Source organism: Ovis aries, chromosome 25, assembly GCF_016772045.2.
Source record: "Ovis aries strain OAR_USU_Benz2616 breed Rambouillet chromosome 25, ARS-UI_Ramb_v3.0, whole genome shotgun sequence".
NCBI lineage: Eukaryota > Metazoa > Chordata > Mammalia > Artiodactyla > Bovidae > Ovis > Ovis aries.
The window spans coordinates 26140720-26163957 of record NC_056078.1 but is presented as its reverse complement, the minus strand read 5'-3'; the positions used below and the strand labels follow the sequence as shown (position 1 = coordinate 26163957).

General features: G+C 53.2%; 1 protein-coding gene across 3 annotated transcripts; it reads left to right on the top strand.

Annotated features, from left to right (window-relative positions):
• Positions 1–18012, top strand: TBATA (thymus, brain and testes associated). 3 transcript variants are annotated; one of them, XM_042240878.2, is made up of 9 exons: positions 1–97; positions 3455–3690; positions 5829–5984; positions 6782–6861; positions 8226–8399; positions 10344–10425; positions 11287–11431; positions 13131–13183; positions 14227–18012. In XM_042240878.2, exons 2-9 carry the CDS (start codon positions 3537–3539, stop codon positions 14304–14306), a joined length of 924 nt encoding a protein of 307 aa, XP_042096812.1. In that variant the 5' UTR covers positions 1–97; positions 3455–3536; the 3' UTR covers positions 14307–18012. The 3 variants fall into 3 exon arrangements, with proteins under 3 accessions (XP_042096812.1, XP_042096811.1, XP_042096810.1); XM_042240877.2 differs by lacking the exon at positions 1–97 and adding an exon at positions 2890–3142 and having other exon boundaries at positions 8229–8399; XM_042240876.2 differs by lacking the exon at positions 1–97 and adding an exon at positions 3021–3142.
• Positions 18013–23238: the final 5226 nt, after the last annotated feature.

Genomic DNA, 23238 nt, shown 5'->3' with positions numbered 1-23238 from the left:
AGAACTGACAAGGCTTCCCGCTGTCTTGTCCTTTGGCTCTTTCCTGCTCCAGCAGCGAGGGCTACTCACCCACATACTATAGCGGCCACTTTCCTTGGTGAGTGCAGAGGTCAGCCGGCGGGAAGGCACAGAGGGGGAAAGGGAAGTTCTGTTTCTGAATTGGTATCAGCCTTCAGGGCCCTTGTGCCTGGCCAACTGGGAACCCAGGGGCAAAGGGAAGGAAGGTCAAGGGCAGATGCAGTGGGGCCCAGCCTGGCCCGCTCTGGCAAAGGCAGGCCAGGCCCGTTAGAGGCCCTGTTGACCTCTTCCCAGCCGCTGTGTGATATGGCCCACAGTGGCTTATAAAATCAATGAAATAGTTTGATAACGACAAAACGAAGACAAAAAGTAGGATGACACTATCAGTATGTGTCATATACAACAAGGACAAGAACTGCTTCAGTTTCACGTACACACACAAGTAAATGCACACGTGTGTGTGTGAACTGGGTTACAATATAAAAATGAGTTTCTTACGATGGTCACAGTCAAAAGTATTTTTAAAAGTCTATCGTGTTGATTCCTTTTCCTGTAGGCAGGTGGGTATGTGCTTGTAAATGCCCTGTCCTCAGCCCTGCAGCATCGAAGTGCTCTAGAGCAAGGGTCCCCCGTCTCTGGGATCTAATTCCTGATGATGTGAGGTGGAGTCGACGTAATAAAACAGAAATAAAGTGCACAATAAATGTAATGTGCTTGACTCATCCTGAAACCCTTTCCCCTGACTCCCCGATGTGTGGGAAAATTGTGTTCCATGAAACCAGTCCTTGGTAACAAAAGGGTTGGGAACCACCGCTCCAGAGCCTAGCCTCTTCATCAAGGATGTCCAAACTCCCTTCAAAGGATGCCCTACCAGCTAGTCTTGTCTTTAGGGAAAGATTAGGAGACTGAGTAAGGATGCCTGGCTCCTTGATCTCAAAGTCTCTCCCCTTCCCCAATCTCAGGCAGTGCTGTTTGCTCCCCTCCACCCTAACCTGATGGGAGCCTGGCCCTGGGAGAATCTCTGGGGTGCCCTGCAGATTCTATGACTCAGAGGGTTAATTCTCAGAACGTGCTGATTGCTGCACCCATCCTCGGCACCTGCAACCCCAGCACTTCACTTACAGATTCATCGTCACCTTGAAGTGTCAATTTGGCTTTGCCGTTTATCTTTCATTCATGTCATCTAGCTTATTTAGTAATATGACGAATGCCAATAGAAGCACCTCTGAAACCAAGAGCTAGAAGACCACCAGCAAGACATCCTACGTGCTCCTCTCCTCCCCCCGCCCTTTATCTGCCCTCAGAAATAGCCACTACATGAATTTTGCAGTTTCATTGCTTTTGTTTCATTACCTTTATGATAATTCTGCTCGCTTTTGAATTTTATTTTTAAAAAAGGATCTCAAGCTATATGGTCTTCTGCAATTTGCTTTCCCTGACTGTTCATTACGTTTGTATGATTCATCTATGTTGTTGCATGTAGCTGTGGTTCATTCATGTTCACTGCAGTATAATGTTCAATTGTCTGAATGGGCCACAGCATATTCATCTTCTCTTCTGCCATTGGACATGTGAACTGTCACCAGGTTTTTTAATTCGAACAATGCTGGTTTGAATATTCTTACACATCTGCAAGAGCTCCTCTGGGGTATATTTCTGGGACAGTAATTGTTGGGTTATGCTGGGATATGGCATGTGAACGTTCCATTATAGGGCTTCCCAGGTGGCGCTAGTGGTAAAGAACCTGTCTCCCAGTGCAGGAGACATAAAAGAGGCGAGTTCAATCCCTGGGTTGGGCAGATCCCTGGGAAGAGGGCATGGCAACCCACTCCACTACTCTTGCCTGGAGAATCCCATGGACAGTAGAGCCTGGCAGCCTACAGTCCATGGGTCGCAAAGAGTCCGACACGAATGAAGTGACTTAGCACGCACACACATGCAGTTGCTGGGTTATACTGGGATATGGCAGGCAAATGTTCAATTTTATAAGCTATTGCCAATTTTTCCCCTAAAGTGTCTGTTCCTGTTATGCATCTTCAACACTCGTATTAAGAGCATCAGTCTTTACTCTGTTAGAGGGCCCCCGATGGCCACAGAAGTGAGGGCCCAATTGGCAGAGCATTCACTGCCGAGGTAAGGTCCCCAGTGCCTTCCCTGCTGACGGAGGAGGTGGAGGGAGCTGGGGAGGGTAGAATACAAAGGAACTCAACAGTTTGAGGGTCCAAGAGGAGGTCACCTTCCCTCTGCTATCAGTCAGGCGCCCAGTGGGTTCTCAGGCCTGAGTTAACACAGGTCACAGGCAGGGCCCCTCCTGGGTCGAGAGAGGGTGTGGTGGCTCGGGTCAGGAGCATAAACATTCCGGGGGTTTCAGCGGGTGACTTCCACTGTTAGTTGGGGGCAGGGGAGGTCAGCTAACAGTGACGTTCAGGGAAGGTTTACTTTATTTCTTTAAGTCCCAGATCCCCTAGAAGCGAATCAAGGATGGAACAGGAAACTCAGGGGCCTGGTCACCGAAAGCTTCAGAGGGCCCCGGGGCAGCATGCCTTGCTTAGCATATCCAGAGTCCATCTACACACCTCCAGAGGGCCTCCCTTCAGCCAGGGCCGCCGGAAGGGGAAGCAGACAGCGAGCAGGCAGGTGGTCCCACCAGGCCCCTGGAGGAGAGCAGCCCACCCCTGGATCCTTGCTGGACCGACTCCACCTATTCCTCTGGGGGGAGGCACAGCATCCTCAGGAGAGGGAAGGGGTGCGGGTGGAGGACGGAGAACCTGAGATGCTTGTCTCCAGTGAAGTGAAGTGAAGCGAAGCAAGAGCTTGAAGCTTCCCCACAGTGACGCAGCCCAGATAGCCAGACCAACAGTTCTGCAGCTCCCAGGGGGCCCCTCACGGGAAGAGGACTGGCTGGCCTAGTCTGGCTTTGGCATCAGCTCCTGGATGCTGAGTCTGGGCCAAAACTGCTCCTGAGGGCAAGGCGGGGGGCGGGGGGCGGGGGGCAGCCTATAGCTGGCTTCCCCTGGGCCGCCCACTGTCTGGCTTGGGGAGAGGCCCACGCTGGGGTCAGCCCCCTGGCCCTGGAGGCGCACAGAATGTGCCTGTGCTCCACCGCAGGGGTCTGGACGGGGAGGTAGGTCTAGAGCTTCTCCTTCTGGGTTCGGAAATGGTCTCGGAGAGAAAACTGGGTCCTGGGAGATTCCATCTGAGTTCTCTCAGATGGATCCTGGCTCCCTACTCAGGCATCGTAGGAAGACCGAAGGTTCCCCAGGGCTGGATGGCATGGCTGAGAAAGGACCCTGGGAGAGGCCCGGCTCAGTGCCATGGGGGTGGCGGTGGAATCTGTTAAGCAGTTTTCAGAGTATCTCAGGAATGGACTCCCATAAGCTCGGGTGGGCACTGGTGCCTAAGGCTCCATTTGCTTCTCCCTGGCCCTCTCCTTTAGTCCAAAGGCTGAGCCGAAACAGGAAAAGAAGTCCGGTTGCCGGCCAAGGAGCCACGGGGACAGCGGGCCACAGAAAGAACCGATGATCCCAGGGATCATGGATTTCAAGCTGATCCGAGAGGCAGTGAGGACATCCAAGCCCCAAACTCCCAGTGCCTACCGCTTTGGTCGCCTCAGCCACCACTCCTTCTTCTCCAGGCACCACCCCCAGCCCCAGCACGTGACCCACATCCAAGGTAGGGCTGGGGTAGGCCACGGCCTGATGGTGGGGGTTGGGGGGGCCACTGGAAAGGGAGGACCCAGCCACTATCGGCCAAGCCAAGACCTACCTGGAGCAGGGTGGATTCCAAGGGCAGACTGCACAGCCCTACAGGATTTATGTCACTGCCGATTCTCCCAGCTTACAAATCACAGAAAGGGATGAATATTCTGTTCCAGAGCTGTGCTCTCTTCTCTGACTCAGGCCATTTCATCCATTCAGCTATTTGTTCATCAAAGATCTAATGAGTGTGAACTATGAGTCGGGCACATTTTCAGGTCCTGGTGTTATGACCAAGCAAGACAGATGGTCCCTGGTCTCAGAGAGCCAACCTTTAGTGGGGAAGAATAGGAAGGTGTTAGAAGATTGGAAGTGCCAAGGCTATATACAGAGCCAACATCATGATACTCGAGTAAAGACTAAAGGAAGACAGGGCATGCCCCATGTGGATCTCAGGGGGAAGGTGTCCCAGGCAGACGGAAGGGCCTCCTGTTGGAGAATAGTGAGGACGCGGGTGTGGCTGAAGCAGAATGAGGAGGAGGAGAAGTGAGACACATTAGAGGCAGCAGGGCCCACATCGTGTGGGCCTTGGAGCTCACCGTGGTCATCCTTAAGCCATCTCACTGAGTCAGATGGCAACCATCAGAGGGTTGAGAGCAAAGAAGCAACAGAAGGGCTCTGCTGGCTTCTGAATGGACAGTGGCTTGGACCAGAGAGATAGCAGTGGAGGAGTTAGTGGCCCTGCTCTGGAGAGATACAGAAGGCGAGGCCAACAGACTTGGCTGATGGATTAAAAATGGAGTATGAGATGGAGAGAAGAGTCAGGCTGACTCCCAGGTGTTTGGTCTGAGAAACTGGGAAACTGGGTTTGCACTAAGATAGAGGAGCCTATAGACGGGGCCAGTGGAGGATGGGAAGGGTCGGGGTTTGGCCTGAGATGCTGGGAGATGAAGCATGTGAGATGCCTCTTAGAAGTCCAAGGCTGGTGGGTGGGGAAGCCCGAGGGGAGGTGCCAAGTAGGCTGTCGTGTCGGTTTCAGGCAGAGATGCAAATGTGAGAGCCACTCAAATGGGAGTGGTGTTTGAAGAGGTGTGCTGGCTGGGGATCGTCAGAGGACACTGCAGAGGCTAGGGAGGAGAGCCTGCTATGAATCTGGGGACCCCAAGGTTAAGGGGTCGAGGAGATGAAGGAGAAGCCACAGAGCAGTGACTGGTGAGCTAGGAGGACCTGGGAGAGAGAGGGGTCCTGGAGCCAGAGGAAAGTGTTCCGGGAGGAGAGAGTGAGAAACTGCGGTTAAGTCCTAACCACGCTGCTCCCCAAAGCTTAACCATCTAACGATGCCATTGCATACATGCTAAGTCACTTCAGTCACTTTGCAACCCCATGGACTGTAGCCGACCAGGCTCCTCTGTCCAAGGGATTCTCCAGGCAAGAATACTGGAGTGCCATGCTCTCCTCCAGGGGATCTCCCTGACCTAGGGCTCAAACCCACGTCTCTTTCGTCTCCTGCATCGGCAGGCGGATTCGTTACTACTAGTGCCACCTGGGAAGCCAGTGATGCTACAATCGCACACAGACCTTAGCCTGGAGGCTCCTCACATGCAGACTGTCTCTCACCACCCCCAGGCTGCCATGCACTCAGACCTGCAAGGCTGACAGGTGGCATGAAGTCTTATCCAGAGGGTCTCGCCCCCTGTGGTTTGAGCCCAGGTCCTTCTCACCACAAACTGTGGCTTAACGCCCTGCTCCCACTCCTCTGCTTAAAGCTGCCTGCCTCTGTGTGCTCCACACACTCTGTGTGCTCACACCTACACTTCATTACCCTGTAAAACCAAAGGGACCCCCAGATGAGGGTCCCAGGTCGCCCGGGTTCTCCTCTCCCCTCGGCCAGTCTCACTATGTGACCCTGAGCCCACCCTTTCGCTGCCATGCTAAGTGTGCCCAGGGGTGAGGTCAGAGCGTCTGAGAGGCTCTCCAGCCCTAGCCATCTCTGGGGTTGTGTTTACTGGAAGAAGTGGGGCTGAGTGCTTCCCTGCCCACTAGCCTCCTCTCATTTTCCTGGAGTTCTTGGGGCCCACTCAGGTCCCCTTTCCCACCGCCTCCAACCCTTAACAGATCTCACCGGGAAGCCTGTCTGTGTCGTCAGGGACGAGCTCTCTCTGGCCACCTCTCCTCAAGCCACACTCTTATCCCGCTATCTGATCAGGATGCCCACCATCTCGGTGCCTGTTGGAGACCCGCAGTCCAATCGGGACCCCCGGCTTTATTCTGGTGGGTACTGGGGCCCTCTACCTTGGGGCTGTACCTGGCCCCAAGGGCTGCCTGGCTTGGGCAGGTGCCTGAGAAGGAAAAGGCCATGGCTACTAGGTGGGTGGGGGTCCGAGGTCCTCAGAAATGTACCCCTGCTTGGCTCTGAGGTGCCTGAGGAGTCAGAAAAAGCAGAGGACAAACAGATCTGGGCAACAGACATGTGACTTCCAGCTCTAGCCAGGAACAGTATTGGAAATGCTGAATTTTGTAACCTGTGTGCTCAGGCACCGGCCAGTCAGAACAGTTAGCCACAGAGAGTGCTGGGGCAGCATTTCAGAAGCCTCCACTGGGGCCAAGCCTCTCTCTTTCCCCAAAGAGCAGGGAGGATCCTGGAGAAGGGGCAGAGGGGCCCAGAAGGCTTCCTGCAGTCCTCTTTACCAACCTGGCCACTCAGTGTTGTAGCAACGGGCACAGCCTATCAACCTAATCTCTGCCCTGGCTTCATTTTCCTAAAAGAGGCAAAGCTAGTCTAAATCACAAACATCTCGGTACACGTAGCCAAACATTCTCCAGCATTTCCCAGCTAAGACACAGGCTGGGACACAAATGTCAGCAGCAAGCACTCCCACCCACCCTCCAACTCCTTCCTTCAAGGGCACCACTTGCCCTGTGAAAATACCCTTCCCTTTAAGATGCTGGGTGGGAGGGCAGGGAGGAGAGGAGGCTCTTCCACCTACCCCCCTTCCACACTCGGCACAGGGAGGGTGTACCGGGAGACCCCGGGGATCTATCGGCCAGATCTTGCCCTCTCCTCCCAGAGGCCTGGAAGAAGGAGTTGAAGGACCTGGCTTCCCGGGTGGCCATCTTCACCAAGGAGAGTGAGCTGAAGAGCAAGGAGGTGGGTGCAGAACAAAGGAGCTGTCCAAGAAGAAATGAAATGGACCCACTCCTTTGTAACTAAAGCACTCCCACGTGGTTCCAACCACACCAGCACAGAGCAAACCTTCTCAGGAAGGCGGGAGGCACTGCTGTTGGCAGAGGGGAGGGGTCCCTGAATACAACCCAAGGGACAGGGTCACAGGGAGGGTTCAGAGGACACAATGTACCTGGTGGAGAAATCCAGGAAGGGTTCATAGTTTAGAAGAGGACGGGGGGAGGTGTTCCTGCTGGAGGCACATGGCACAGATGTTCACTCGCAAGCTAGAAAATACAGGACAGCGTCTTACAAAACGGAGGGTTTAAAAGTACAGGAGATAAGTGGGCAGCAGTGAGAGAGGAGTCGGAGGGGGGCCGACTTTGGATGTGGGCAAGATCAGCTTGCTTCTCATTTCTGAACTTAGTTTCATGTTTTACCTGACAAAGGGGTGGAGAATCACTGAAGGATTTCAGAGAGATTGGGAGTAGCCTGAGTGCTATTTGCTGATAAACCAGTAAAGACAAGTAGGAGGCAGCTTGAAGGTAGTTGGAACTGGTCCTAGGACAGGCCTGGCCCCTGTTGGCTAAGATTGGTCTTCCCCTTGTCTTGTGCAGCAGAGTTCTCATTCTCACTCCACAGCTAACTTGCTGTAACACTCAGGGTAACTCAGCTAAGCTCTCTGGGCCTCAGTTTTCTTATCTTTAAAATGGGTGGTCTCATGGTTTAAAATTCACCTGCCAATGCAGGGGACACAGGTTCGATCCCTGGTCCAGGAAGATCCCAGTTAAAAAGTTCGCAAGCCACAACTAAAAGATCCCCCATGCCGGAACTGAGACCGAGCACAGCCAAATAAATAAATATTAAAAATAAATAAAGTGGGGAGAAGGATACTACCAGTCTTAACTGGAGTTCCAGGGGCAGGAGGTCCCAGGCCTCATGCCCACCTGGCTCGGGAAGGTTTTCCAGGGCAAATAAAGGATGCTAATCTGTGGGGGACAGGTTTGGGGGCAGCAGAGCTAAGAATTAAGGAAGGCAGTGGGGGTCTTGGTACAGGATACTATTTTCAAATCTCTGATGGGCTGAGGGGAGGGACCTGAAGGAGGGCCTACCCAGGCAAGACCGAGGACCATGGGGGTGGGGGCAGCCGACCTTCAGTAAAATTCCAGGAGGAAGAGCAATGGCTATAAAGGAAGTGCTGCCCCCACTGGTAAGTGGGGTCTAAGACAGGTTGAGGCTGGCCTGGTTGACATCCTGGGTCCCTGGCCGCCTCCTCTTCTTTTTACCTTTTCCTCTCTGCTTTCTCTTCTTTCTCTCTGCCTGGAGTCTCTGGCCACATTTTTCCCCAGCAGAAGGAGGAGCCTCAGCGGGAACAGGGGGCAAAGTACTCAGCGGAGACTGGCAGGCTCATCCCTGCTTCTACCCGGGCCATGATCCGCCGCCACTCCCACCAGGGCCGAAACCAGCCTGCGAGCAGAGATGGAGGAGACCAGACCTTTGTCCTACAGGATCAGGAGCTGCTGGTGAGGTGCTGGGAAGGCTGGGGGCTGTGGACCCTATGGAGGCCCTCATCTGAGGGCAGAGAACTTGGTGGAACCTGCTCCCAGGCTCATGAGGATCCAACTAGGACCCTTGCAAAGTGCTTTCAAGTATGGCTTCTCCCAGGGAGAAAGTCTTGTCCCTGACACCCTAAGACTCAAAAACCTCAGCTCTGGGAGTCAGGAGCCTGGATTCCAGTCCCCAGCTGCCTCTAGGTTTCTGTGTGAGCCTTTCCCTTCTAGGGACCTTAGTTCTATCATTTAGTCAAACTGGAAGAACAGGTGTTTTATCATAAGGTCTGGCCCCACGGAGATGCTTGATAAGTTAAGGAAGGGGGAGCCACAGCAGCGGAATGAGAAGCATGGAGGTGGAGGTCTGCCTGGAGGTGGAGGCCCTGCCTGGTACATCCTCACCACACCCAGCGGGTTCCCCCCGCAGTCTGCAAGGCTGGTCCCAGCCAGGTCCCCACACTCTGGAGGAGTCTGGTCTGTGCTGGAATAAAGCATAAAGACCCCTCCTCTGTGTCTGAGTTTCCCATTAGGGCCTGGAAGGCATGCAGGACTCATGCCAGTGAGCAAGGCAGTGCGAGTCCCTGTGCAGAGGTGCACGTGTTCTCCAGCAGAGGCCAGACTGTGGCGGCATCTTGACACCTGCCCCGTGACCAGCGCTTTAAAGCACGCGGTCCCCTTGGAGCCTTACAACAGCTCATGGAACAGACAGAGCAGATAGGGCAGGGATCCCCACTCCACAGATGAGGAGGCTGAAGCCCTGCCGGGTGATGGCCTATGGCCCAGGTCCCCGGAGAAGGAGCAGCCTAGCAGGGGCTCAAACACAGTGCTTTCTCCACCATAGGGCGGCCTCACCTTGCCTGGAAGTAGGTTCTCAGGTCCTATGGGGAGGGGGCACAGGGCAGGTAAGTTGGATGTGGAGAATGGAGGAGGGCCCCAGGCCGATGGGGGGTGGGGGTCACCTCAGCAAGCGGGTTCCCTGGGGGAGAGGGGAGGCAGCCTAGCAAGCGGAGGCCTGGGGCAAGGCCTGGCCCAGTTTCCACTCTGCCAGGGACGTGGCAGACCTGGGGAGACTGGCTGCCAAACACTGAGGGGACCCCACTTTCCTAGGACTCCAGGAGCTCCACCACCCACCGCAGGCCCTGGCTCTACATGGCCGCCGCCACCGTCAGCAGCCCGCCCTAGGGAGCCCCCGTAGCCCTCCTCAGACAGGCCTGGATCTCCTGCCGCTGACCCTTTACTGGAGGACGCAGTGGGGAAAGGGTCCTGAAGTAGCAAAGATGTGGGAGGTTGAGTGGGCTGAGAAGGACCCTGGGAGTGAAGACAGCCCAGCCCTGGGCGGGAAGGGGCTGCCAACTAAGCAGTGCACAGAACCAGCTGGCTCCACCCCTCAAGCTGTCCACAGGGATCAGCTCACCTCCTTGCTAACATCTCCAGACTCTGAGCTTGGGCGCTTCAGGGAGGGGAGGCCCGCGAGGTCCCTGAAATTCCCACACCAAGGACCCAGGCATTCGGAACTCGGTGCGTCTCTGAGGAGCTGACAGCTAGCTCTGACCTCACCTTTCCAGTGAGGGACCTTGGGGTACAACCACACAGGGCTCAGGGATGAGGGGTCCAAGAAACTGACTCCGAGGCTTCGATTTGCCGCAGCATGTCTGCCAGGTGGCCTCCTCAGATCCCTCATCTGTCCAGGAAGGGGGTGAAGAACCTTCCTCCAGGGCTGTTGGCAGAGAAAGCTTTCTACAAAGTGTGAAGTCCATGCAGAGGGTAGGCAGGGACTGCAGAGGGTAGGCAGGGACCGTCGTGGGGGCCAGTCTAGCCACGGACGTGGGGAGAGAACACTTTATGGGGAGGGGCTGTGCTGCCGGCTAGAATGTGCTGTCCGGCCATGCTGACCGAGGCCTGTCCTCCTGTCCACAGATACTGGAACTGCTTTCGCAAATTCTGCAGACAGACTCCTTGAATGCTATCCAGTTTTGGCTACTCTACGCGCCCACCAAGGGTGAGGACGTCATCCTGGGCCCAGGTCCTCATCTGAGTGGAGGCTGCTGAGGGCCGTGTCCTCTGGTTCTGCAGGACTCAGAAGTCACTCGGCTCCCGTCCCATGGCCTTACACGGGGGCTGCTCCTCCTTTTTGGAACCACAAACTAATCTTTTCCAGCTAGACAACATCACTGCCCTCTCCTCCACAGGGTTTCCACGACACTGCTTCTTAGAACGAACCCTCCTGTATGCTGACCACAGGATTTGGCCCCTGGGAGGGAGACAGACAGTCCTTAATCCACCTCTGTGGGAAACACACATACACAGAGATGCAAATACACACACGTAAGAGCACACACGTGTGTGTACACGTTAACGGACACACGCATTCATGCTAATATACGTACATAAGAGCACACGTATGTGTACACAGAAATAGGTATACGCATTCATGCAAACACACACTCATAGCAGCACACACATGTGTACGTGTGAATAGACGTACACATGCACACTGGGATGGTGAGTGGAAAGTGTATCTAAGTAGAGGGGTGAGGGACAATGAGAGCCAGAGAACTGGTTGGACGAGAGAGTGGAGGAGGAAGGGGAGGGAGGCTGGTCCCCAGCAGCCTTCCCAGAGGGCCAGGGGGCATGATGGCAGGTACACCAAGAATAAGGTGCACACGAGCAGGTGTATAAAGGTGTGGACGGCTGAGGCATGCTGCACATATAGGGGCCGGAGAGATGCATGGCCCTCCCCATGGACTCCTGTGGGGCAGAAGAGCTGGAGGCCCTGCTGCTGCCTGTCCCATCCCACAGCAGGACGGGGCCCGAGGTCTTGCCCCTGAGCGTCCTCCCCCCACCTCGGCTGTGCTTACAGAGAAAGACACGGCACTAGGGCTCCTGCAGACCGCGGTGGCTCAGCTCCTTCCCCAGCCCCTGGTGTCCATCCCAGCAGAAAAACTCCTGAACCAGCTCCTGGAAGTTCAAGACTCACTTCAAGAGAGGCACCAGCTACCCTACAGGTGGGTGTCATACCCCTCACCTGCCCCTCTGTTCCTGGAACTGCTCCCCCATATTCAGCCACCTGTCCGCCCAGGTGTGGCCCGAGGAGGCCCAGGGAAGGAGGCCAGAGCCTGGGCTGCCTGTGCCTGCACTGGAGGAAGAGGCCCCACTCTCCCCGGGACCCCTGGTGCCACCTGACGGCTCAGAGGCTTTCTCTGCCAGACCAGACTCCAGAGGCCTGCTGTGGAGGATATCGAGGGGAGGAGCAGGGGAGGTGGTGACCTGCGTCACTTGTAGCAAAACAGAGCTGGATAAGCCACACCCATCAAGCTCTCCAGGAGCTCCTGGGCCTTGGGAAGACATAGCAGAGAAGGAAGGGTCACATACGGCAGGCAGAAGTAACTTTGTGCTGGTACTAAGTCATCCAGATGGCTGAAAGAAGGATTAATGACAAGCTGGGGAAGGGGAAGATGAGGGCAGGCTGCACGCAGCAGGGCCTGAGTGTCAGCCATGGGGCCAGCGATCCTGAGTGTCCAATGTATGTACCTGACACGGCTGGGTGTTTAACACATTTCTAGTCCATGCAGCCACCCATGGAGGCAGTATGGCTTCCCATTTTACAGATGAAAAGACTGAGGCTCAGGACAGTTGAATGACAGCCCAAAGTCACCCGGGTGGGCAGCAGAAAAGCTGGGACTCATATTCAGGCTTGGGCTTCTCAGATGGCGCTAGTGGTAAAGAACCCACCGGGCAATGCAGGAGACGTAAGAGACAAGGGTTCGATCCCTGGGTTGGGAAGATCCCCTGGGGAAGGGAAATGACAACCCACTCCAGTATTCTTGCCTGGAGAATCCCATGGACGGAGGAGCCTGGCAGGCCATAGTCTATGGGGTCACAGTCAGACAAGACTGACACTTCTTAGCATGCATGCAGGCTCAGGCTTACCTAACTTGCCAGCCCAGCAGCACTCAGTCACCTAGGAGCTGGATGGAAAGGCAGATGCCCAGAGACTGCCACACAGTGGAGTCGGGGTGAACATGGAGATGTGTATCTTGAACAAGCAAATGCAAGAGTAGGGCGAGTCAGGAGTGAGGAGGGCTGGGAAAGCCAGGAACTTGAAGCGATAGGTAATGTGAAATTTGGGAGCGGCTGGAGACTCGGCAGACTGAGAAGGAGGCGGCGGGATGCAGTGCTGGCTTGAATGTGTTAAAGGTATAGGTGCTTGCTCTGGCCCCATACTTGGTTTTCTTGTTTAGCTTGAGACCAGTGGAGACACAGTGGTAAAGCAAGCCACCTCCCAACTGTGAGCCTCAGTTTCACTCTTTCAAAAACCCCCTCTCCTAAAGTCATAGAGAAGAAACATTTACATCGGGTGCATCAGAAGGCTTGCAGAGCCTATACAAGATAGGAGCATTACCCATGCTTGTCAGTAATTCACTAGGGTTCCCACCTACAGGAAAGCAGCAGGCCAAGGGAGGGCCAGTGCAGGGGCCTCTCTTACAGCCCCCTAGAGAAGGGCCTTGGTTCCTTGTGGCCACAGTAAGCGACGGTGCTGCAGTTGTTGGGGTCCTGCTCAGGGTGGGGCCATCCCTGGACAGATACCTGCTGGCTCTTCTGCCTTTCCCAGGGGCACCTTTCCTACCTCCCCGCCCGCCCTGTCACTCAGCTGGCTGTCTGGCTCCAGCCTGACCTTCCTAGCTTTCCTTGTGTTGGTTTTAGCCAATCCCCGAAGAAGATGAAGACACCACCTCTATCAAAAAGCGAAAAACCAGGTAAGAGTCCCCACAGCAGGGCACTGGTGGGGGCTCACTGAAGCCCACCACGGCTAGATCCCTTGGGGGATTCAAGGACCCCTCTAGAGATGGGCCCCTGCCCAAAGAAGCTGCTCATTGTATCCATCCATCCATCCACTCAGCAGATCCTTAGTACCCAGGTGCCAGCCTCTGGGAATCACTAGGGGAGAACTCAGAGATGGGTTCTGCTGCCTTGGAGCTTACATCCTAGGGAGAGATGTGCAGACCACAAAGACACCTGAGGGAGACGGTGCCATAAGGGAAATAACAGGGCAATAGGAGAGTCAGAAGGATTGAGTGGGGGGTGGCGGGGGCATGGAGAAGGGTCCATTGAGCCGAGAGGCAGAAAGGATCCAACCCTCTGTCGCAGGGAAAGCCTGCGACAGGCTTCCACTGCCAGGTGTGTGGGTGAAAGAGCAGGCGGGCAGGCCAGGGTGGCTGGACCCTCGTGGGTTGGGAACAGCAGGAGGAAGTGGGACACGTAGGCAGAGCCAGCCCACAGGCTGCGGCCCTCCCCGCAGGGAAGGTCAGGTGTGTGGTCTCATGCAGGCTGCATGGGGTTCACTGGAGGGTTATCAGGGCATGGGGGGGACCCCTCGGGCGGCCATGTGGAGAATGAACTGTGGAGGTCCAGAGGGGATGAGGGAGTAGGGGGCGCCTTAGACCAGGGCAGGAGGGCAAAGGGAGGAAGGTTGCAGGGAGAGAAGACAGGTATTCTTGACGTACACTGCTCTCCCCCCAGACTGTAAGAGGTCCTGTGTGCCAGGGCGAGTGTCTGACATAGAGTAGGCACTGTGCAGACATCTGTGACCTGGATATCGTAGTGACACCCAGATGTAGTAGAGGGTGGAGGTGAGGCTGGGGGAAGGGAGTCAGTCCCTCCCAGGTGACTGGGGAGCCTGAGCAGAAGCCTGGCCTGACCTGGGCACCGGGGCCTGGAGCGGGGAGCAGGGGTCTCCCCAGATCTCCTAGGCAGCTCCCTCACACTCTCCTGCCTGCCGTGTCCCCCCGCCCCATCCCAGAGAACATTGGAAAAGCTCAAGTTCTTCGAGTGCATTCCAGCCAGAACCCAGAAGAGAAAGCGGCAAAGGCAGAGGGCTGAGGAGTTTGCGCCTCGCTCAAGAAAAGCGCCTGAGTTCGAAGACTCCGTCCCTAAGTCCTCATCAGCAGTACTGGTTTTCCTATCACGTGGAGCCCATTAAACTACTGTCTTCCCCTTAAGAGGACAGTTCCACTCTCCCATCAGCAGGAGGTCTCTGTGCTTATGTAGTTTGCTCCGGGAAGGGGGACGAGCTGAACCAAACCATCCCGACTCCCTTGGAGAAAGCCTCCCTGTGTGGGGCTTCCTTGCTTCGGTTTGCTTCCAGAGAGTCAAAGGGCAAGGGGTAGACAGGTCTGCGCTCATCCCTGAGCCAAGGCTCACCGGGCTCTGGGTAGATTAGCGCAGAAGTGGGGAACTCACAGGCCACTTTAGAAGACTCACCCATAGCAACGATTGAATTCCTACCAGACACTGGGACAGGACTAAGGCACTAGCTACTGATGAACACTCTGAATTATTGTGCGCACTTTATATGTGGTACTGTATCTGATGCTCACCCAAAACCCCAGGAGACAGAGATCACTCTCATTTTCTAGATAAATAAACTGACTGTCAGAAAGGTGAATCAGCTTGCCCAAGGCCACATAATAAAGTGAGAACCCAGGAGCCAAACACAACACGTCTGCTTCTAGAATTCCTGCTTCTAGAATTCCTGCTGGACTCTGCTGCCTTGTGAACAGTTCAGTTCAGTTCAGTCACTCAGTCATGTCCGACTCTTTGTGACCCCATGAATCGCAGCACGCCAGGCCTCCCTGTCCATCACCAACTCCCGGAGTTCACTCAAACTCACGTCCATCAAGTCGGTGATGCCATCCAGCCATCTCATCCTCTGTGAACAGTAACTCCCCCAAAAGTTGGGCTTACATTCAGGATGAGCATAGAGTTAGCACAATGGTGGTTGACAAAATCGAAAAGGAAAGGGATATCACATAAATATGACCCAGATGCAGCTGGGGTATCTCTATCCTTTAAGATATAAAGAAGATGGCCCTGACTCTCTGGGAATCCAATGTCTTCCTCGAGATTTCTGCAGGTTTCTTGGTTGGGGCTGGGGGACTGGCATTGAGTATTTACAATGCCGTGGTTACGATGGCTCTGAGCTCCTGCTTCTACTGACTTGGTTCCGTCCACAGGTTGTGGCTCCATTCTACACCCCCAGCACTGCTGCCATTCTCCCTGTGTTAATCCAGGGAGCCCCTTTCACACAAAACTTGCGCTCACCAGGCTTCAATCAAGAAGAGGGACTGGGTGGGGATTTGCTGTAAATCCAGCAAAAAGCTTCATGGCCAGTGTAAAATTGTCCTGTTTTTAAAAGGTCCTTGGCTGCTAGGGATGTTTCCCTGGTGGCAGCATCATATGTGACAACTATGCCCTGGGACTTCCCTGGCAGTCCAGTGGTTAGAACTCCATGATTCCACTGCAGAGGGCACAGGTTCGATCCCTGGTCGGGGAACTAAGATCCCATATGCCCAGTGGCACAGCCAAAAACAAAACATACAGACGAAACCAAAAACTATGCCGTCTCTCTGACTTCCTTCTGCTCTGTCCTCAACCCTTGCCACCAGTTTGCCCCCAGAAAGCCCACAAAAATTTTCCAATTTTTTTTCTTATAAAAATATACACGACATAAAATGAACCATTTAAACCACTTTGAAGTGTACAGTTCAGTGTTTTTTATCTATATTCACACCACTTGCAACTATCACCATCAGCCATCGCCAGAGCTCTTTACATCTTGCAAAGCTGAAATTCTGAAACCCGTTAACAACTCCCTATTTCCCCGTTTTCCCAAGACCTGGCGCTCTACTCTCTGCCTGAGTCTGACTACTCTAGATACACCGTATTAGTATTAGTAGAATCATACATCTGCCCCTGCAGAGTATCATAATTTTCTTATTCTCTGGAGGGTACCTCCCCTTTTAAGTTTCCTAGGGGATTTCCCAGGTGGGTCCAGTAGCTAAGATTCCTCACTCCCAATGCGGGGGTCCTGGGTCCAATCCCTGGTCAGGGAACTAGATTCCGCAGGCTGCAACTAAGAGTTCACAAGCCACAAGGAAGATCAAAGACCCCTCATGCCACAGCTAAGACCTGGTGCAGCCAAATTAAAAAATATATATAATTGAAATATGCAGAATTGAAAACACATATGTAATTTTTAAATGTACAACTATATAATGGAGACACTTGCTATTTAAAAAAATCTCAAGGTATAGCCTCTAAAGAAAAAACTAAGTTTCTTAGCCCATCCTTCATATCTATTTATTTTGCTTTCTCCATCTTGTGTTTGCTTTTACAACTCCCTGCAGAATGCTTGTGTCACTGTATTTAAAGAGAAGACATTCTGGGTCTGGCTTCTTACCTGTGTATTTTGAGGGTAGACTGTGAACAGATGAGATCTTTCTCAGCAGCTCTGCAATCTGTTAGGAGAAAGATAAGGGAACCGAACTGAACCAAGCGCACATAGAAACACTGTGGAAATAAACACACGACATGCTGCTCTGTTGCAAAATCACAGATGGCCAACCTCTGGTTGCCTGGGATGATCTGATCTCACTCAGGGCTCACAGCAACCCGTAGGCAGCTTTCACAGGTAGAAAAATCCAAGGCTCAGAGCAACAGTAACATCAAAATTCACACAGCCAATAAGTAGTGGATTCAAACCCAGGGCTGTGGGCTTCTCAGTCAGTGCCCCTTACTTCCTGCCAGCTGCCATCTCTCAGGCTCACCCCAAGGCCCACTCGTCTCCAAAGAGAGAAGTGGACCCACCCCTTACTTCCAGTCACTTCACTCCTCTTCCTCCTGGTCCCTCTTCCTCCATCTCTGGAATATGGAGCTCAGCAGGGTTTGCTGACTTCCTGGCCCTCTTTAAAGTCCTCCAACAGGCTTGCCTACTTTCTCCATGTTTTAAGGGAGTCGCTGCTGACTGCCCAAGGGGCAGCCAGCTGGGGGAATTGGAAGGTTCCAGACATCTCACAAAGCACAGTTGTCACTGGCCTTTCTGGAAATGCAAGTGGCATCAGGCCGGCCTGCATTATCACTTGCACAGAGCGCGCTCTAGACCTAAGCTCCTGGGCAGGTTGGAGGCCGGGCTGGTTACTGGGCTGTGGTATTTAAGCGCAACTTGGCTTTGCAGAGCTTCTGTGCTCTGCTTAGCAATGCTCTCTGTCTGAGCCCCTGTTTGGTCATCAAGGGGACTTCTGCTGGGTGTCAGTACCCCATGGCCACTTCTGAGTCACTTCTGAATTTTCCTTGGCTCCTGCCGCCCTGGAATTTCTCCTCTCCCTACCTTCTGCTGCTCTGACTGAAGCAAGAAGACAGATTTTCCCTTCCAGTGTTCTCTGCTATTAGGTCCTCCTTGGGATCCAGTCTTCTTACCCACTGTGGAAGCCCCTGTTGGGGTGCCCAGATGTCCCCTGCCCTCCTTCCAGGTGGGCCTGAAACTTAGCTCCATCCAACCGGAGTATCGCATCCCTGGGCACACGGACTGGTTCAAGGACTGGATAAGCATCTGACCCAAACTGGAAGAGACACCGTCTGCTCTTGGGACCTTTTTGCTGAGTGGGAAGGAATGTCGGCTTTTGAGATGACACCGTCAGTGGTCATCATTATTCCCAGAGACAGGGCCAGGGACTCAGGCACACTTGATGAGTCTGACCCTCCCCCATTCTTTCCCATTGCTTGAGAATAAAATTCCTTCTTCATAGAATTGATCGTTATGTACTTTTTTTAAAATTTTTATTTTTACTTTATTTTACCTTACAATACTGTATTGGTTTTGGCATACATTGACATGAATCCATCACAGGTGTACATGCGATCCCAAACATGAACTCCCCTCCCACCTCCCTCCCCACAACATCCCTCTGGGTCATCCCCGTGCACCAGCCCCAAGCATCCTGTATCCTGCATCGTACATAGACTGGCGATTCGATTCTTACATGATAGTATACATGTTTCAGTGCCATTCTCCCAAATCATCCCACCCTCTCCCTTTCCCTCTGAGTCCAAAAGTCCGCTATACACATCTGTGTCTTTTTTGCTGTTTTGCATACAGGGTCATCATTGCCATCTTTCTAAATTCCATATATATCTGTTAGTATACTGTATTGGTGTTTTCTTTCTGGCTTACTTCACTCTGTATAATCGGCTCCAGTTTCATCCCTCTCATCAGAACTAATTCAAATGTATTCTTTCTAACGGCTGAGTAATACTCCATTGTGTATATGTACCACAGCTTTCTTATCCATTCATCTGCTGATGGACATCTAGGTTGTTTCCATGTCCTGGCTATTATAAACAGTGCTGTGATGAACATTGGGGTACATGTGTCTCTGTTACGTACTTTTAATATAAACTTACCATTTTAACCATTTATAAGATACAGTTCAGTAATATCGCTCATGCTCAGTGACTCAGCATCTGACTCTGCAACCCTGCGGACTGCAGCCCACCAGGCTTCTCTGTCCATGGGATTTTCCAGGCAAGAGTACTGAAGCAACCTCCCATTTCTTTCTCCAGGGATCAAACTTGCAACTCCTGCGTCTCCTGAATTGGCAGGTTTCTTTACCACCAAGCCATCTGGGAAGTGATATTAAAGACATGCATATTGTTGGGTCACCATCATCACCAACCACCCACAGAACCCTTTTCATCTTGCAAAACTGAAACTCTATACCTGTTAAACCATAAGTCCCCATTCCCTCCTCCCTGAGACCCTGGCAACCTCCCTTCTACTTTTGGTCTCTATGTATCTGACTGGTCTAGGTATCTCGTATAAGTAGAACCATGCGGTATTTGGCATCTTGTGACTAGCTTACTTCACTTACCATAGTGTCCTCAAGATTCATCCATGCTGTAGCAAGTCCCAGAATTTCCTTCCTTTTTTAGGTTGAATAATATTTCATTGTATGTAATACTCCATTGTATTTATCGATCCATCCCTTGATGAACATTTGGGTCCTTTTGCCTTTTGGCTGTTGTGGACAATGCTGCTAAGAACATGAGTGTCCAGTGGGTACAGTGTTCCTGGGAGGTGTGTTGGCTTCAGTGGCACAGCCAAGACTCAGGTCCCAGGTACGACCTACTGCAGGCTCTTATTCACTAAGACCATCACAATCACTCACTGATTCATTCATACATGCTGCTGCTGCTGCTAAGTCACTTCAGTCGTGTCCGACTCTGTCCAACCCCATAGACGGCAGCCCACCAGGCTCCACCGTCCCTGGGATTCTCCAGGCAAGAACACTGGAGTGGGTTGCCATTTCCTTCTCCAATGCATGAAAGTGAAAAGTGAAAGTGAAGTCGCTCAGTCGTGTCCGACTCTTGGCGACCCCATGGACTGCAGCCCACCAGGCTCCTCCATCCATGGGATTTTCCAGGCAAGAGCATTGGAGTGGGGTGCCACTGCCTTCTCCGTCATTCATACACACATTTATTCAAAACACAGTCTTAGTTTCTGCCCTACACCAGGTACTTCCTGTGACCATCTGTTCTCAAGGACTTCTCTGCTCTTCCCCCCGACCAGGTGGACACACTATATGCAGACAAAGCCGGCAGCCCCCAGACTCTGGATCCGGCCAGCCTCCGTCAGATGCAGCTCTAGTCTGAGACAGCACTGGGGCAAGGGTCAGGAGAGGTCAGCAACACCACATGGCCCCCTGCCTGCCTGCCGCCCAGGAGATGCTCTGCCGCCCTTGGCAGAGATGGGAGCCACAGAAGAAGGTAACCTCACACACTCTGCCCTCTCACAAGAGTCCTCAGATATAAATGGAGGAGCTGGGCCAGATGATTTTGAAGTCTTCTGAGAGCTCCTGTTCTCAAAAGCGCTAGGCTCTCCTGAGCTAAAAGTTCTAGGCTGCTTCACCTCTCTGGGAAGGTTGGTTTCTTTTTCCCAAGATTCTACAAGTGCCAGACTTTTATGTTTTGGCAACTGATTTAAAAATCTTATGCTTCAATATTTTTGCATATCAGGGGGAAAAAGGGCTGCCCCTAACAAGAGGACATCACTAGCCTCCACTCAAGTTGCAAGAGTGTACTGCCTCTGGTGATAAGAGGCAGAGTGCTATCTTTACATGTTGCTATTTTTCATTTTCAAAATAACCCACGCTCATTGCAAATATTTGGAAAACAGAGAAAACTGGGAAAAGTAAAAATAGAGTCAAAACACTAAGGAAAAGTACTAGTGTATTTTTAATGTCTTTTTTCATTCTCTAAGTCATAACGGTAAATAAAAGAGCATCATGGATTAAAATGTGTTTTAAAATCTTACACTCCAGTTATTTCCAGAATCCCAGTACCAAGTATTTCTGGGATTCTATGATTCAAACACCCTAAGATTTCACAATCTTAAGATTCCCTGGCTTCAGGGAGACCAGAGTCCTCTTTTCATGCCCTTGTGAGCTTCCACGTGGGCAGAAGGGGTAGAGAAAGGGTCATCCCATCCTCACAGCTCCCAAGGACCTGGTCAGGTTGTCTAAGCATCTCGTCCATGCCCACACCATCCCTCTAAGGGCCCCTGCCTCCTCTGCACCCTTCCCCGCAACTCACTGAGGGTGGGGCTCTTGTGTTTGCCTCTCATAAAGTGCTGGGGGTGCCAGCTGCTCTGGCGCCTCAGCCACCATGGCCTTGGCAGAGCCTGACCCGTGAAGTGCTGGCTCAGGAGGACCACACTCTTTCGAAACTTCACTCACCCGTGGGAGCTAGACACCTCCAGGTGGGTGCTGCCCACCAGAAGCAAAGGTCTAGATTAGGCTGGCGGGGCAGGGGCTCTGGGCAGACCGAGAGGACTCACCCAGGAGCTCAGCAATTGGGCCTTCCCGAGGTGGGGGTCAGAGGACTGATGGTGGAGGAGGGGGCTCTGCAGGCTGCGACCCACCTCCCCATGAAAGCATGTCATCCTCTGCTAACAGTTAGGGTGGTAGAGCTGGGCCTGGGGACTGTGGGTGCCTTCTCTCTGCTGTTCTCTGTCCAGGCAACACCTGGAGCTTGTCTCTTTATCTGCGGCCAGCTCAGTCAGGCACCTCCAGGCAGAGCATGCAGGAAGCCCTGGCAGCGACTGGGCAGCTCTCCCCTACCGCCACCACCAGCCAGGCACGACAGGCCCAGCCGCCTTCCCACCCCTAGTCTACCTTTCCTGTCCCTGCCACTCCAGCCTATCCCTCACTCTGGGTTAGCAGCCACCCAGCTCTGCCACTGGATGACTCCTGAGAGTGTACATACCTCCTCCCTGGGCCCATCACCCCATCGGCAAAGTTGAGGGTCCAGACAATTTTCAGTCTCCCTCCAGCTACACAAATGCTTGCCCTGGCTCCACGGGACAGGAGTGGGATCTGCTTGCAGGGAGGCCCTACTCCAACTATCCCAGCACAAATACTTGCCTCGTCAACAAAGCTGCTAAAGCAGAGGTGACTTCTCTACTGCAACTCAGGTGTCAGAGTGTGGTTCCCGCTCCTTGAGCTCCTCACCGCCTAGAATCTCTGCGCAGTTTGGGGCACTCCTCAGAATTTCTGTGACTTCCTGGAGTGTGTGGAGGGTGGGGGGTGGCCTGCTCAGCACCTCAGTCTCTGCCCTGCCCCTCTCCTGCTTTCCAGGGCTATGCTCACTATTTTATCTTCAGCTGTGCATCGTTTCATTTTTCTCAATTTCTACCAAAATAAACACAAATCCTGACTCCTGCAAAGTCCTCAGTGTGGGGGTGGACATTCCCCAAGGATTGAGGGGACAATGCCAAAAAATAAACTATTAGACCCATTAAGCAAACTGTATCCCCCAAAGTCCCCACCCAGCCATTCCTCCCTGTCCCCGCTGCCATCTCGGTCTGTGGTTCCCCCACCCCTTCTCTACAACCATTTTTTCTCCCCATTAAGGGTGCTCCCCATGGTTGCAAAGGGCCCCTTCTCCAGCCTCACTTTCCCCAGTGCCCCCAGCAGCACAGCGCTACTTACTCTGTGGTATAAACTCTGCTGCTCCCCTAGAAGGCAAAAGTTGTTGCAGTCATTTGCTTTCAGGACCTTGTTCTCTTCTTTTGGTCAGTGGTGATTGCTTTATCAAAGCCTCTCAAGATTTCCTTAGTGAGCTCCCCTAGCTACATTTAGAACAGCATGAGATTTTCATACATTTGAATTCCAAAGAGTTTTTCCTTTCCTGCAGCACCACACTGAGATAAAGCGCAATCCTGCAATTCGGGCCTCAGGGAAGAGTGAGATTTATTAACCTGCAACCTGATGGAAGCCTCATGCCAGCCTGGCAGTGCCCAGCATGGGTGGGAAGGTCGAGGGGCCACAGGAGGAATAATCTACCCAGGACAGTGAGCTGAGACCAGTACACCCTGAAGCCCCAGCCGTCCCAAACTTGGGTGCGAGGCTGCCTCCAGCACCCCTCTTCTCCCTGCTGCAGTTCCAGCACACCCCCTCCCCACCCCAGCAGAGGCTGCCAGGTGGCTCCTCTATTCAGGAGCCTACGGAACTGGAGGGGCCCCCTCTCCTCACTGCTTACCCAGCAAATGCCCCTCACCTGTCTCGGCCTGACCCAGGAGACTTGGTCCCGTCCCTTCACTCACCGGCCTCCTGGGGGTATGGTCCAGATGCTCCAGGGCAGAATCCCCACCTGGGCTCACATTCCAGCTCTGGATGCCTTCCTTGGGCAGGTCTCTTGACTCAGTGCATCTGTGTCCATGTCTGTAAAGCAGAAGCAAACAAAGAGGTTACTTAGAGAAAGCACCTTACAAACTGGCCCTCTGCCGGTGTCAGACCCAAGCACAGTATCAGCAAAGGATCATCCCAGCTCCTGGCTCAGTCTCCTGCTCAGTATTTAGTCCTTGGGACTCTGGGACCCTCTCCCCCTGCCCATGGCTTCTAGGTGAGAAATCCTTGAACTGTCTCCGTTACCATTGTCTAAAGATTTCTGGGGCTCCTGGAGACATAGAGACTTGGGG

What these genes read in the sequence shown, in the direction of transcription:
- TBATA (XM_042240876.2), top strand. Translation starts at nt 3,105, where the DNA reads ATGTGCCTGTGCTCCACCGCAGGGGTCTGGACGGGGAG. An exon ending in GTGAGCTGAAGAGCAAGGAG is followed by an intron (nt 6,862 to 8,225) that starts GTGGGTGCAGAA and finishes ATTTTTCCCCAG; the next exon opens with CAGAAGGAGGAGCCTCAGCG. An exon ending in AGGCACCAGCTACCCTACAG is followed by an intron (nt 11,432 to 13,130) that starts GTGGGTGTCATA and finishes TGTTGGTTTTAG; the next exon opens with CCAATCCCCGAAGAAGATGA.